Source organism: Podarcis cretensis (genome assembly GCF_951804945.1).
Source record: "Podarcis cretensis genome assembly, chromosome: 6".
Lineage (NCBI taxonomy): Eukaryota > Metazoa > Chordata > Lepidosauria > Squamata > Lacertidae > Podarcis > Podarcis cretensis.
In genome coordinates this window covers 50,331,807-50,348,085 of record NC_137175.1, presented here as the reverse complement: position 1 = coordinate 50,348,085, position 16,279 = coordinate 50,331,807, and the positions used below count along the sequence as shown (strand labels likewise).

The 16,279-nt window shown below is 44.5% G+C and overlaps 1 protein-coding gene across 11 annotated transcripts in view; it reads right to left on the bottom strand.

Moving 5' to 3' along the window:
- KCNC4 (potassium voltage-gated channel subfamily C member 4) overlaps positions 1-16,279 on the bottom strand; it is a 75,024-nt gene that overhangs the window by 51,529 nt on the left and 7,216 nt on the right. For all 11 annotated transcript variants that reach the window (XM_079980335.1, XM_079980332.1, XM_079980338.1 and 8 more), the window contains exons 2-3: positions 13,184-14,123; positions 9,062-9,247 (exon numbers count right to left, since the gene is read on the bottom strand). In XM_079980335.1, coding sequence (XP_079836461.1) covers positions 9,062-9,247; positions 13,184-14,123 — 1,126 coding nt within the window. The remainder of the gene's footprint in view (positions 1-9,061; positions 9,248-13,183; positions 14,124-16,279) is intronic.

Sequence of the window (16,279 nt, the reverse complement as noted above, 5' to 3'; positions counted from 1 at the left end):
AGGGAATGGGGGTTGTGTAATCCCTCTTTTGTGGCTTTAACTCTGTGCCTCTGGCCTTCCATTTTATTCCAAGGAAGTTTCTTCTTAACTTGAAATTTTCCTCTCACTGTGTCTCTTTGGGGAGGCTCATTCTAAGGAACATTTTGCACTGCCATTGTGTGGATATTACAGGCAGATCTCACATGTTATGGCCTTAAGAAGGAGAGCAGGGCAGGGTGGGGAGCAAGACCTATTGATTTATCAACAGCGAGGAGGCTTCCAATAAGCCTCTTGGTATCTCACTCCCTAATTCTGGTTTTTGTTCTCACAGCAGCAGGGCTATTAGTCATGCTTTATATACCAAGTTGCATAATGCCAAGTCTAAAAATTGCATAGCAGAGCTGCATGTCAGTTCTAATAAGCGCTGCCTGAAACAATATTATCCTTGCTGATTAGGAATGCTTGGTCCACAGAGGATTTTCCATGTCAAATAGCAACAGGCTTGTCCTTGGTTCAAACAGAAATCAGATTCAGACCCCCGGCTATCTAACACCAGAAAGCCAATAACAGAAGACACCTGGCTATGTATCTCCCAATTATGGCTCCTAAACCCACTTGGGTGCTCCCACTCATTTGTTCAGTGCCAAAGACCCTGCGAAAACAACTATGAAAATATTTTCCACATACGTTTCAATCCCAGTGTCCTTTCCAGGTTTCCTGCAAGCACCTCATACAAGCACAGAAGTGGAATGGTGAAGGAGAAGGCTCATTGGGGTAATTTAATTGGACTTCCTGCCTGACAAAGGCCACAGCTGTCTCATCAGTAACGAATAAGCTCCTTGTGACTGTGCTAAACCCCTAGTCCTCAGGGCAGGCACACACACGCCTCATTTTACCCTTGACTACTATATTAACAGATAATTGCAACTCATATATGGGGAGCTGGAAGCCTGCATTTAAATGAGACTAAGCAGCAATTTTCTACAAGTTGGCAAAAACCTATCAAGGAACATACGCAGCAGCCCAGCTCCACAAAATGTCAGACCACAAAACCATCACTGTGTATGCTGGCCTACCAGGGCTTTGATAAACTTTCTAGGTTCCCCCTTCCTCCCTGCTTTCATTGCCTGTCTGGGACTGCAAAAGCAGAGGTGTTTTATGCACCCAATAGGCCACAGTATAAAGCTGGAGGTCTGTGGTGGACTTTGGGGGTGGGAATTGTGAGTTGTGCAGAGGTGCTCTAACAAAACACAACCGGCTGCTTCCTTTGTTGTCCTCCCTAACCATTGAAATGTAAGCTTCTGAGGGAGCAGGGAATTTCCATTTTTGCTATGTTAATAGACTGCCCCATATAAAAACAAGACATAATGAAACTAAGGACTTTGTCCAAAGTAGCACTAAGAAAGACTCCCATCAGCACAAGGATTTCTGCTTGTGCAGCAGAACTTTGCCCTCTCTACTGCCTCCATAGGTCTCCTAAAACTGTTTTGGGGTTCCCCAAACCCTCCGGTGCAGATCTATGGATGGGGCAGGAGGAAGAGGAGAGAAGTTCCATTGCACAAGGGAAAATCTTTGTACTGATGGAACACCTTAGTTGAATACCTCTGAAAGTTGGATACCTCCCAGCCCCGCAACTTGCTCAAAAGCTATTTTTCAACTCACAGGTATGGCAGGTAGGAAGGCAGCTAATAGAAATGAGGGTAAGTAAAGGGGCATAGGAGTTTGTTTATGCATGTTCAGCATTAAAAAACCCAGGGCACTGGACAGGAGCTTCAAGTTGCACTGATTTTTGTTTAAGTTCCAAGGTCAAGGGGATTTTCACTGAGCGGCACCCTTTTCTTTCCATGTTTCTGAGTTATGTCCAAATGGCAAAAAGTTCTGGCTAACCAGATACCAAATGTTTCAATTCACAGGGTTGTCCACAGCATTGTTCATTTGGGCATCAGTTCTGTGCTACTGCACCCAGATGAAAGTGCAAGCAGCATGATCTAAATGCCTTGCCTCAACTGGGCATCTACAGAAGCATCTACATATCAAGAACTGGAAGTCTGTACCACCTCCACTGGTCACAGAGGAGACCCACAGTGTACAAGAGCAATGAGGGTGATAAGATGTGAAGCAGAATAAGGCTCCTGTATATAGATTATTTGGGTTTTATGCAGCCCTCGATGTTAAGCCATTCCTTTTGGATGAGCAAAAGATGGAAATGTAGAAACTAATAAAAAAGAAAACAAATTTCAGCAAGGGTAAAAAAAACCATTTGCTGATTCAACTCAGTAGTGCTTTAAAAAACCTATTGAAAATATCCTAAATGGTGGTGTCATAACAAAACAGAAGGAATTAACAAAGCTGACAGTTGATTATTTAAATATGATTGGGCAAACTACACCTCCTACAATTATATTAAAATTAAATTAATCAAGGATGCTATTTCACCTCCCACATCTTATCAGATTGGACTCTTGTGCACACCTGTGGTGGACCGTTTTTGCCCAATGGGTGAGAAAGCCCTGAGTGTACCTTGATAGCATTTCATCAAGTGCAACTTGACCTGCATAACTGTTAAGGTTCCAAATGCCACACCCTCCTTTGGATTTGATCACCTGTAGTGCACCCAATCCCTCAAATGCATGCTTGTGTGACTTCTGACTTGCAAAACTGGCCTTATTCCACATCGGGGTGCTATGCAGCTGAGCCGATTACAAATAATGATATTCTTCTCAGATACACCAGAGTGATGACAAAGAAGCATGTATCATTTCTCTGATCAGCTGAATCCTATTTCTCTCCAATGAACAGAGTGTGCAGTGTTAAGCATATTTACTGCATGACTCACAAAGTGTTGAGAATGGCAAGCTTAATAGGTAAATGAATACACTTAATTTTTAAAAATTGCACAAGTGCCAAGTATGCCCTTATGGAACAAGTGCCTGACAATCCTTTCGGATGTAAGCAGCGAATTATTCACTGGCGTAGTGCAGAGTTCATTCAGAGCTACCAAAGCACAGGAATTACAGGCTGATGGAAGTCTCTATCTTTCACCTTCCTCAAGTTTCAGAAACAGGAAGCTCAGCCACATCCGATAATGATTTCCATTTGATGTTAAAGGGATGTGTGCAGCTAGAAAGCAGAAGCTGAGGAATCTTCTGGCTCAGGCCGTCTAGAAATCCTTGATCAGTCTGCACCAACGTGGTCCCCTCCAAATGCTTTGGACTAAAGCTCCCATAAGCCGCAGCCAACATGTCCATGCTAACTGAGGTTGGTGGGAGCTGCAGTCCAAGATAACAGGATAACTCAGTTGGTTAGAGCATGTTGCTGACAATGCCAAGGTTGCAGGTTCAATCCCTGACTGCTGCATATTCCTGCATTGCAAGAGCTTGGACTTTATGATCCTCAGGCTCCCTTCCAGCTCTAGGATTGTATGAGATAGCTAAGAGGCATCATGAGGGCAGCAGGTTTGACTACCATTGCAAGGCAGCAAAAGCAGAGGCATCCCTTGTGCCACATTCTCACCTGTCTGCCCTGTGGCAGCCTTAAGTGTCCTGCTGGTTGTTTGTGTCTGTACTGTACTTTGCAATGGTAATAAGTATCAGCAGTACAATATTTGTGTGTTTGTTTGAGAGTAGGCAGGAGAGGAGGATGGGCAAAGAGACCAGTGGGGGAAGAGGGAGGGTGTAGAAGGAGGGGATGTGTAGCATGACAGAGCCCAGCCTCTTAGGCATTTCCATTTTACACAGCATAGATGGGAAGTAATAATCAGAATAAAAGGTTGGCAGCTCAATTTTTGTGCCTAAAGCTGTGCCCAAACAATAGCTCTCCATGGCATAAGTTCAGCTTTCATAAGCTAAACTGTTAGCGTGGGAAGCAAATGGAGCAGGAGTTTTGAAAAGACAGCTATCCTTTTTTTAAAAATAGGCTCACTTCAAATTGTATACCTTATGCTGGCATACACCAGCCACTGTCATAGTTATATCTCCACAAGCCTTTGGACCCAGGGGTGGGGGATTTGTGGTCCACTAGATGCTGTGGACTCCAACTCCCATCAGCCTCAGCCAGTGTGGCCAACAATCAGGGATGATGGGAGTTGTAGTTCAACAACATCTGGAGGGCCACAGGTTTCCCAGTCCTGCTTCAGACTGTGCTTGCAGTTGTGCTGTTTCCATGGTGTGACCTAGTTTTGAAATGGATGCCATCAAACTAACAAAACTAACAAAATGAATTTCAATAGGGACAAATGTCAGGTTCTGCACTTAGGCAGGAACAACCAGCTGCACAAATACAAGATGAGGGACACCTTGCCAGTAGTACATGTGAAAGGGATCCAGGGGCCTTGGAAGACAACAAACTTAACACAAATCAACAATGTGATGCAGCAGCAGTAGCAAAAAAACAAAAAATGAATGCTATTCTAGGATGCATCAATAGAAGTATAGTGTCCCAGTCAAAGGAAGTAATAGACCACACCTGGAATACTGTGTCCCGTTCTGGGCACCGCCCTTTAAGGAGGACATTGACAAGCTGGAATGTGTGCAGAGGAGGGCAACCAAGATGATAACGGGTCTGGAAACCAAGCCTTATGAGGAATGGTTGAGGGACCCATGGATTCAAGTTACAAGACAGGAGATTCCAACTAAACATCAAGAAGAACTTTTTGATAGTAAGAGCTGTTCCACAGTGGAACAGACTCCCTTGAGAGGTGGTGGACTCTCCTTCCTTGGAGGTTTTTAAGCAGAGGTTGGATGGACATCTGTCACGGATGCTTTAGCTGAAATTCCTGCATTGCAGGGGGTTGGACTAGATGACCCTCGTGGTCCCTTCCAGTTCTATAATTCCATGACTCCAATTCACAACCAACCTGCATTGACCTGGAAATGCCAGAACCAAAAAAGCAGTATGGTGTTGGAATACAATTATACTGTACCAGACTGCACTTATTTGCATTTTCTCTCTTGATATCTGTGTCAAGAAGGAGCAAGTGAAACTCCTGTCCAGACATAGGCAACTGATATAAAAAAAGCACATGATCCAGAGCTACTTCTGAAACAACTATAAGAAAATTTGCCAAGCAATAGATGGTTGTGAGAAGGTGTTTTTGTTGTTGCTTTGTTTGCTCTGCTAATTGCTATGAGTGCAGCTTAACTAGACAGGCAGCTTTCCCAGCAATGCATACAGATGCTGGTTGAAGTCACCCTAAGTGGTTAAAAATGGGTTTTGTTTGTTGCCAGGGAACTGCGTGAAGGCATTTCACAAAGAGATCTGGGCCACCAGGAAGGGAGCTGAGATCATTCTTTGGTATCACAATACTTCATAGGTTCGGCGTGCAGGCACTCATCGCACAGAAGCACACAGATTTATGGGCATACGTTAATGCTGGAGAAAGAGACATGAAATGAGTTGCATTGCCTCATGATCAATTACTCACTTCCACATCCATGTATGTGCACTTAGACATACACCATCGAGCTCAGCTGAGGACTGCCAGAATCAATAGCAGCCCACAGTCTTCTGCTGTTGTAAGAAGCAGCACCCAATATAACTCCTGGTTCTGCAGAACTATTTACAAGCACAGGAGACCCATCATGGACTGAATCCAAGACCCTCAGTATGCTTTTAAACGATCCTTTCTTGCAACAGAGACCCACTACACTCACAGAAACAAAGGTGTGATTTACATTGTACATCAAATGTAAATATCTCATATGTGGTTTGATCATCTGCATTTTAAATATAGTTAAAATATAATATATAATTAATATATAACTCTCTCTCTCTCTATATATATATATATATATATATAGAGAGAGAGAGAGAGAGAGTGTGTTAATATATACAATCCACAAGTCCCATAGTTAGGGCCTTTCCAGATGATGAGTAGGGGCAACTAGACTGTTATAAGCTAGCAACAGAAACATGTCATGATCTAAACAGCCTGCTCAAAATACCCTTCTTAGTCCCTGTCTGGATACCAGTCCCAAATGAAAGTATTGTTGCAACCTTGTTGATGCTCACCTCACCATGCTATGAAAGCATGGAAACTCCTCTGCTACTTCTTTGCAGGTAGGTGGCACCAGTACCAGCTTCTCATGTCCCCAGTTGAGCACTGGAGAATGCAGCTAGATGTTTCCTGAGACAGACACCTATCCTTTCCTCTTGGGACAAGTCCAAGTGTTCACTGTGGGATGCTACCTCTGAAGGCTACACACCCCATACTGGTCCCTGTCGACTTCATAGGTCAGACAGGAACAAGACAGGCTGACCTGCAGATTTGGAGACAGGGATGAGCAGATACTGAAACAGTATCTGGTGATCCCACTCCAGATTTGTGAAGGGTTTGCTCCTTAGCCTTTTCTTAAAGATGATCTGCAAGGCAGTGGAGGTTTAGGGTCAGAGCTTTCCTTCTCCTAGATCAGCCTTTCTCAACCTGTGGGTTGAGCTCAGGGATGATGGGAGTTGTAGTCCAACAACATCTGGCCAGAGGTCAGGGATGATGGGAGTTGTGGTCCAACAACATCTGGGGACCCACAGGTTGAGAACCGCTGTCCTAGATGAACAACGTTCCAAGGTGGACAAGTCCCATCTTGCCTCTATATCACATGCAAATACAGCTTCCCTGACCATTGGATCCACTATTGGTCTTGTCCACTCCATCTGCTGGAGCCTTTCTTCACATGCAGAGGAAGTCCCTAATTTACCAAGGGTTTGAGACCCATTGGCTACCAACACCTGGCTTAGCTGGCCGGTCGAAGCCATTCCCCAGAGTGTGACTGCTTCTGCATGTTGCCAAGGCTTCAAATCTACGCGGCTGGGAAGGGAAAGTTGTGGGGGGGCCCAGTGGTTGTTGGACTTCGCCAGTGATCATGAAAGATGTGAGCTGTAGTCTAGCAACAAGAACAGGGCCACAGGCTCCCTATCCTTGAGCTATGGCTTGCTTTTCAGTTCTCAACAAAGAGGCACAGAGCCAGCAGAACTGCTCATACTAATGACTCAGCCTTATTTGATTATGTTTTCTCAAATGTGTCTGTCTTAAAAGTACTGCCAATAGCTGCTGACTGCTGGTGTTATTGAAATCAATAAACTTACCCAGGCTAGTTACGGTGAACTGCTTCACTTTTTTAAAAATCTACCCACTGTTCTCCTATGCTTGCTAGTGTAAATCAGAGCTCAAATGCTCTCAACTCATAGGATATTAACAAGGACAAGAGTTGTAAATCAGAGAAAAATATGCCTTTATTGCTGAGAAGGGATATTAAAAAGCCATTTGGAATAAAGGCTGGCAGGCATAAATAGAGCAGAGACTGGAGGAAGTTAACTAAACAGGTAGACGGACTTAATAGATAAAGTGGAAGGGAATCAGATAAATGCATTTAACCTGAGTCTCTATGCAAAGGCAAATCTGAAAGAAAGATGTAAGGGACAGATGCAAGCAAGTGTCCTTCAGATGGCTTGGGGTTGGATAACTCCATACCCTCCAACATTTCTCCTATGGAAATAGGGACGTTCTAAGGAGAAGCAAGATATTCTGGGATCAGATCAGAAACCGGGGTGGCTTCTGTAAATCCTGGACTGTCCCTGGAAAATGGAGATGCTTGGTGGATCTGAAAATGTTGTGATTAATGTAACAATTCTAAGGAAACCCCCCCCCCATGTGAAATTTGATACCACAGTTAAGCAGCTACTCACTTTCCAGAACTATTGCCTATATTTGTGTGTATGTATCTCTCTCAATGTCCTCACCCTATTGTCTCATTTCTCCTCCATTTTCACTGTTTCTCTTCTTTCTACCTATGCATCCACGTACTCTGCCCTACAAGCAGACACCTCATTTTATTTGTTTGTTTTTCATGACATTATACAGCTCCAACGGTTTCTATATTCCCTCAGAGATGGAGGCTGTGTGCAACCTGATATTTTTTCACACTTCAATGAAAATGTAAGAGTACATAGGCATTATTTGGGCCTCTTCAGCATGTAAAATAGCTGTTAACCAAAATAACAGCCTACAGTCAAAGAAGAGGAAGCACACAGAGGCAAGCATTGCACAAAGAGTAGTTAAAGCGACATCAAGGAAGAACAAGGGGCAACAAACCATGAGAAAAGAAACTGTGAAGGACCATCTCTAGAGGGGCTCTGGTGCAGACATATGGTGGGACAGATGGATGAAGAAATGAAGAAGAGTAAAATCAAATACAGCCACTCTCAAAGTCTGATGAAAATTGAAAGAAAGTAGGTGAGGTGGAAGGTTATGAAACCCAGCCTGAACACCTTGACAAATCTGCTCCAAGGACATGAGCTACATAGCCTAAATAGTTGGAGATGGAACAGAAGCACAAACCAGGTGTGACTTTGGTTAAAGATAGTTCTGATGCGCTACCTGAATGTAAGAGGAGAGTATTGCTTCTTGTGGGCAAACGGAGCCGCAGCCCGAGTGTTCATATGCCTTGAAATCTCTTGTTGCCGTGAGGGGCAAGACAGCTACAGCTTCTCTCATGCATTACCTCCCTGATCTTGCCCTCCATCCTCTTCCCAACCATACCTGGAGTCTTGCTTGCCGCAGCAGGTGACAGAGGAGGGTTGCTGACAGGACCAAGAAGGTAGAGGGAAGGAGATGCCATGGCTGCCCTGGTCACATCCATGCCATTTTCTGAATCACTCTTAGGATATTTTAACAGATGTGCCTCCCCCCACCCAAGGCATCCTGGGAACTGGATTTCATGAAGGGTGCTGAGAGGAGACCCCTCACAAAGCTACAATTCCCAGCACACTTAGCAAATTACAGTTCCCAGGGTGCTTTTGGAGGTAAGCTGTGACTGCTAAAGTGGTTAAATACATGGGATGGATGCGACCTTTGTTTACTGCTTCACTGGGAGACTTATATAAACGTCCTCCAGGTCCCAACCTGGCAACTCTATCACAGGCAGGAAAAGAGCATGAAGGGCTGTGGGCTTTAAAAAGCAGTATTTTCTTCCCTTTTCAGCTGTGACAAAGACTGCAAAGCAGCCCAGCTGGGATTCCTGCCTCATGTTTCTTTCATCCACAACCTCCCCTCCATCCACCGGCGCTTGCCTCTAGGTCTCCTTCATACCTTTCCGGATGCCACCATCAGCAGTGGAAGAGAAATCTCCAGCACTCAGAAGAAAGCAGGTAGCTGCTTTCTTGTTTTTGTCCCTGGTACTGGAGCGCCTCATGGGCTGGTTCTCCTCGTGAGGCGGCGAAAGAGGCTGCTCCTCATCTGACAGCACCACGTTGGCATCGCCGTTCTGCTTGGTATCTTGGAAAGGAGAAAGAATAGGCAAAGAGGTAAGTGTTTCGGGGGAGAGGAGACTGGATCTGTACCTGCTTGGCAAAGAAGCGAAAACCACAGAAGGTTCTGGAAAACCTTCTGGCAGGCTCAGTGAGAGTTCGCTCCCCACAGTGTGTGAAGCAATGGGCGGGCGGGCTTAGTGGTTAGTGTCAGACTAGGACCTGGGAGACTAGGGTTCAAATCCCCATTCAGCCATAAAGCTGACTGGGTGACCTTGGGCCAGTCATTGCCTCACAACCTATCTCACAGCGCTGCTGTGGGATTTAACTGAGGGAGAACTATGTACACCACCTCAAGCTCCTTGGAGAAAAATATGGGATATAAATGAAATAAATTGGGGTGGGGAGGTTATTGTCCCTAAGCTCTTCTTTCACCTTGCAAACTGAGGAGTTCTGTAGAGAAAAAAAGAGGCAGTGAATCTGAAGTAAATCTTCACTTTGCTGGAAAATGTTAGGCATATGCTACTGAAAGAGCCAACATAGCATAACCAGCGCATCCATGGCGCACCCAAGGCTTCTCCTTCCTTTTCTCCCCTGCACTTCTCTCCCAGGTTCCCACAAAATCTGCTCTGGTGCAGATTTGGGGATATGTGCAAGGGGTTGGAGGGGAAGAAGAGAAGCCACAAGTCCCATTACAAAAGCAGGTTTTTGTTGTGCAAGCAGGTAGACATAAGAACATAAGGTGAGACTGCTAGATCAGGCCAGTGGTCCATCTAGTTCAGCATCCTGTTCTCACAGTGGCTGACAGGATGCCTCTGAGAAGATGCAAAGTGGACATTAGCGCAAGGGCAAAGGTCCTTGGAGAAGATGAGGCATACCTGGCAGCTGCACAGTATGGAGGGGAGTAGGGAAGGGTAATGCTCTCTTGATGCTAAAGCAGCAGCCGTAGTGTGGAGACTACATGGGCAGCACAGGTTAGACCTACCAAGTTGCAACTCAGTCATGTACTTTAAGTCCCTCAGTGCTGTGGGAAACAAGGCAGTTGTTCTTCTCCCGCCATCTCCCTTCAAGTTTATACCATCGGATGGTCTGGCCATGATCCTGGGATGCTTCCAATACAATCTAGGATCAAATTCTTGTCTTTCAGATTTGGGGGTAGTGGTGGTCTGCATTCAGCTCTTTCGCCAATGCAAAACATATCATACCAAATACTCCCCAATACTGTTATCAAATACTGTATGCTATAGAAAATGTAATGCATATGGAAGATTTGACTCTATAATGCAATGGCTTCCACTAGCACAATGGGGCATCTTCCCCATCACCCTTCTCTGCCCTCACATGCCCCACATCCCCAATTGGTTTGTGGGTTTAGAACCCACAGAATAGGGCACAAGGAGAGGAGAGGGCAGATGGTTCCATTAGGCAAATATAAATGCTTGCACTGGTGGAGCAAGCTGCTTAGTGCTACATTAAACTCCTCCCCATAACTCTGCAGAAAGAGAGAGCGCTTGCAGAAACTGCCTGCCAATATAGCAAATGTTACTGCTATGGCAATGGCTCTATGGTTTCTACAGAAACTGGAGTCTCCTGCAAGCAGCTTACTGTATCAGGTACTTGATAAGCCTCGTATGAGATGCCTCTGATTACATTCCGTCCCTACAGTCCTGTTCCAGTTCATAGACAGGTGTGCTACTCATTACCTCATACCAATGCCACAGTCTGAAGAAACCAAGTGAGCTGCTCAACAGCCATGCTCTGACGTTCTTAGATTCCTCAAGAAGGCCAGTTAGTGCCAGTTATGCTAGTTGTGTCATACCTGGTCCAGCTTTCTGCCAGTAACAGAGCTTGTATATCTGGACAGCTTCCTTCATCTGGGTGGCAAGACTGGCACTTGAGAATGGCTACAATCAGCCTGCCATTGAGCCTCTTTGACAGGCCAGCCTAAAAGCATTATCTGGCCACTAACAAGGTGGGAAATCTTAAGAAGAAAATTGAAAGGCTGGCTTCCTGCTAGCAGTGATGTGGCGGGTGAGCCAAGGACATCCTCCTGAGACCTGTGTCTGAAAGCCCTTTGTTATTACTAAATCTAGAGAGAATCCATTCAAGGCAGATCCTCAGCGGGTGTTAGATGCTCCAGTTCTACTGTTATCAATGCTCTTCTGAGTTCCATTCATGCCTGTGGACATGTGCATGGGCAGTTTCTTTAGGACTCATTTACTGGAAGGCTCTTGCATGCAAATTCTTGCCTCTGTTGTGGCAAAGGACAATAAAGCTAGCTCTCTCTCTCTCTCTCTCTCTCTCTCTCTCTCTCTCTCTCTCATCCCCTTTAAGTGGTGCTGTACACTTAGGATCGTCACAGAGGTCCCAGAGCACTCCCGACTGCTAGACAGGAGCCTGCAAGAGGAATCCCTTAGAGAGCCACAGCCCTGGGCAGCAACTATGCCTCGCTTAACAACAAGTGCCAGCTGCTGAAAGGGGAAAGCACTGCAACAATCAGAAACAAATCACCTGCCTGTCATGTTCACAAGCTTTCCACACGCATGACATATATCAAGGGCTACTTGGCTGACTCTGGGGTGCTGAAGAGCACCCTTTATCAATACTTGCTGCTGCAGAAAAGGTCAAGTGGCATCTTCTTTTGCTTTTACATGGTCAAACTGCACAAACTGCTTAACCTATTTGAATCCCATGGTTCAAAGCAGTCATGGGAAGTACCATGAACAGGGGATTGTTATGCCTCCCACCCCCACCTCCCAGTTTCTCTGTGGAATCTTTCTGCACTATTAACAGCAGCAAATAGCAGCTTTGGGGGACAAATAGCAGCTGGGAGGGGGTGATTTTCCGCGGGAAAACAGCATAAAGGGAACAGCTTAGCTCTCCCCTCTGCCCCTGCCCCTGCCATCAGGGCATGATCCAGATCAGGGTCCCCACAGGTTCTAAAAGGAGAACATCCTTGGAGTAATGTCCAAAGGAGAAGCTTGCACAACTCCCCTGAGAGAGGCATGCCAGCACTGCCCCTTGCAGTGATCCATGGAACGTACTTTTCCCTTGTGTTTCACATGATACTGAGTGGCTTTGGACACTGAGATATGAGAGTAGTTATGCTGAGGATTCACTCTCTTCAGCAGCTCAGGGATTTCTGTTTGTGATTTGGCACTTGGAAGATTAGCCCTTCTTTGTGTGTCCTCTCCAGTTGAAAATGGGCCTTTTCTGTGGTGACTCCCTGTTTGTGGAGTGCTCTCCCAAGGGAGGCTCACCTGGCGACTTTGATGCATATCTTTTCTCAGGCCTTCAGCTAATTAAATAATCTATGGCCATTTAAACTATGGGGGCAGGGTTATTGTTTTTGTTTGTTACTATGTTACATATTTTTGTTTTTTTATATTGTAAACCACCCCCTGATCCTTAGATGAAGGGCAGTATAGAAATTTAACTAATTAATAAAATAAATGTATTAAATAAATAGTGCAAGCAGGCCATTGGTGAAAATGTATCATAATGTCTTTGATCATTGATCATAATGCATCTCTGCCCCCCCCAGCAAACACTTGCTAATTTTGATGCTACATGGAGCCATTAGATATTGAGAACAAAGTCATTCATTGAATAAAGCTACTTCTCATTTACATCAAAGTAGAGAATTTGGCTCAAGATCTAGCTGGTACAATGAGACCATGCTGACATGCTGACCAAGTCAGAAGCTTTGGCTAAACATATCCAATTACCCTGATCCATAAACACAAAAGGGAACATTTAATAGAAGGAGAGAATTGTTCAAAGCCAACTTCTGTTTTAACTATGAATTCAGCATCATGATATGAGTGACCTAATGGAGGAACATACATGATGGAGAATCTACCTATTTACTGGTAGTTTCTGCAAGGTATTTAGCTGCTTCTAGTCTCCTACCACCAATTTTTTTCTCTCTGGCTTTAGCTCAGCCCAAGCTCTTGCACCTCACCTGATCTTTTTCTCTCTATCACCCCTGCCGTTGCAGCTGCCGGAGGGCTGTTGTAACTCTGAATGCTGTTGCGGGGCGAGTTGCCTTCTGACTTGCAGTACGTTGGTGAGTCAAGCGGCGCTGGGCGAGGTATATGCTTCTTTTTCTTCTTTGGCAGCTTCTGCTTGGCCATCGCCAATGAATAATACATTCCAAAATTGTTGACAATAACTGGGACAGGCATGGCAATGGTAAGCACCCCTGCCAGTGCACAAAGAGCCCCCACCAGCATGCCCGACCAGGTTTTGGGGTACATGTCGCCATAGCCCAATGTGGTCATGGTCACCACTGCCCACCAGAATCCAATGGGAATATTCTTAAAGTGGGTGTGCTCACTTCCACTCGGATCAGATGGCTTGGCTCCAATCCTTTCAGCGTAGTAAATCATGGTGGCAAAGATCAAAACCCCCAGAGCCAGAAAGATGATAAGGAGGAGGAACTCATTGGTACTGGCCCGAAGTGTATGGCCCAGTACCCGAAGCCCCACAAAATGGCGTGTCAACTTGAAGATCCGCAGGATCCGAACAAAACGTACTACCCTCAGGAAGCCCAGCACATCCCGTGCAGCTTTGGATGATAGGCCACTGAGTCCCACCTCCAGATAGAAGGGCAAGATGGCTACAAAGTCTATGATGTTAAGAAGGTTCTTGATGAAGACCAATTTATCTGGGCAGCAAACAATGCGCACTAGGAACTCCAGAGTGAACCACAGGACACAAACTCCCTCAACATAGGTGAGGATGGGTTCCGTCTCCAGCTTTCGCATCACAAAGGTCTCGGTTGTGTTGCCCGTCACCAGCGTTTCAGTCACGTTAACATCTATGATGAAGGCTTCGTGCGTCTCCAGGCAAAAGGTTGTTATGGACGCCAGAATGAAAAAAAGCGAGGCAAAAGCAATTATCTGCAGGAGGACAAGAAAATAAGCTCAGTGATTAAAATGAACAGGCCATGGGAGAAGAAAAACAATATATGTAGAAAACAACATCTCTCTCTTTCTCCGGTGCACTTATTAATTGCTACAAAGAAGATACAGAATGAAGATGTATGCTTGATTTGAACCTAGGAAGAGGTATACACATGATCAAATGACAAGCTTGGAGTTTTTCTCTACTCACTTGATGTGGCTGTGCTCTCTGAGGAGAGGAGGAGTCTTTCTTGAATGGATCCTTTCCTTCATGAATGAATCTTAGTTTTCAGTTCCAGCCACACCCCCAACTCAGTGAGATTGATCAGTCAAAGAAGTTGGAGGGAGGAGATTGTGGAAACAGTGAGTGTTCATACCTCAAAATTATGAGCTTGCAGGCAATCTGTCTCCTTTCTTCAACACTATGCTAACCTTAAAGGAATAATACTAATAAGTATGTGCCAAGATTAGGTGAGGACTGAACATGCCATACTCAACTTCCTCATTGCTTTATGATGTCCTTTTTGGACCGAATTGTTGGGCAGCATGAAATTTCCATGCCTCTGATGGCAATGAAACTCTTCAGCAGTTTAGGTTTCTCCTGTATCCCAAAGGCCAGCTAACAATAAACAGGAAGACCTCAATTACCCAGTTGGGACTACTTGTGTTTGTTTGTGTTCCAACCTCATTCTTGTTTGTTTCCCCCCTGCACATTAGTTTGCCAACCAATGCATGGATTAAAACCCACATGAACATATGAAGGCTATTCCTGTGCTTTGGTTGACGATGACTTGGAGCAAAGGTCTGGTAGCTTTGATGAAGAAGTAGTAAGTTTGATCGTTCATATATCATTTTGATGTGATATTAATTAAAGCACTAGTTTGCAATTAAATAAATGATTCATGCTACCTAGGAGTATAATCCAAAACCCTAAACTGTGAGGCTACATGTACTACAGAATATATACAGTACCTACCATTTAGATACAAGGGGATCTGTTGTGAAACTCACAGATTTTAGTTTGGCTTTTCCTGTCCACATGAGAGCAGACTAAGCCAGATGATTTGCTTGAAGGCTAAGGCTAGGATCCTGAGTAAAACTAGTTCAGAGAGCACAGAGGAGTTTTAAGTTTCTTTCCCCCAAACAACACAACTCTCCCCGTCACTTGGCAAACTGCCTTTGAAATTGATAACTTTCCAGAAGCAAGGGCTGGCAGTTATTGGGCAAATCAGTTTTCCTCCATGGTATAGGAATAAATGCCAGATGAGCTGGCCATCTACTCAGTTGGCTTTAAAAGTGGATTAGACAAATCCATGAAAAGGCTATCAATGGCAATTAGTCATGTTGGCTGAGTACTAGCTTCAGTGTCGAGACAATATGCCTCTGAATGCCAGTTGCTGAGAATCCCAAATCAGAAAGTTCTGTTGCGCTCCTGTCCTGCTTATTCAACCTTTAATTCAATGTGTTTCACAGAAAGTTATCAATAGAATTTTCTGAGATTATTAGTGTAAATATTTAACGTATTTATTTGCATTAAACTCAGATTTCATTTTAAAGCAGGCTAGTGGTGTGTGTGTGTACATTAAGGCTGCAGCCATATGTACCTGAGAGTAATTTCCACTGAAATGTAATAGAGCAGTCCTATGTATATCTGTCCACAAATATTCCTCATCCTCTCAGCTAAGTGTGTATAGAATTACAGAGTTACTTGAGAGGTTTCAGTGGGACTTGCTACTGAATATAAGTGCATAGGTTCCTGCTATTCACAAGGTAACGGAAACTTAGAATAAAAATAAAAGCATATTTAAATTTTAAAGCAATTAAAAAATAACAATAGTTCACCCTGCTTTGACGCCCTGCCTCCAAAGCTGATGGCCTTTCCATTCTACATACTAATGAAGAATTCATACTCTTGGCTGAAGCTCCATAGTATGTAAGATGTTTCAGAAAATGAATAACTGGAACAAATGTGAAATAAGCACAAGCACACATGTGCACACACAAGTGTACACCATTTCTCTCAGAATAATTTGATGCTTTATTTAACAAATCAGTGCACCTAACAATTTTACCAACTTGGTGATGAGCCTTGCAGAGCTTTTCATTTTTACTGCTTGACCTCAGTTAACATCTAGTCATTGCATTGGATCATT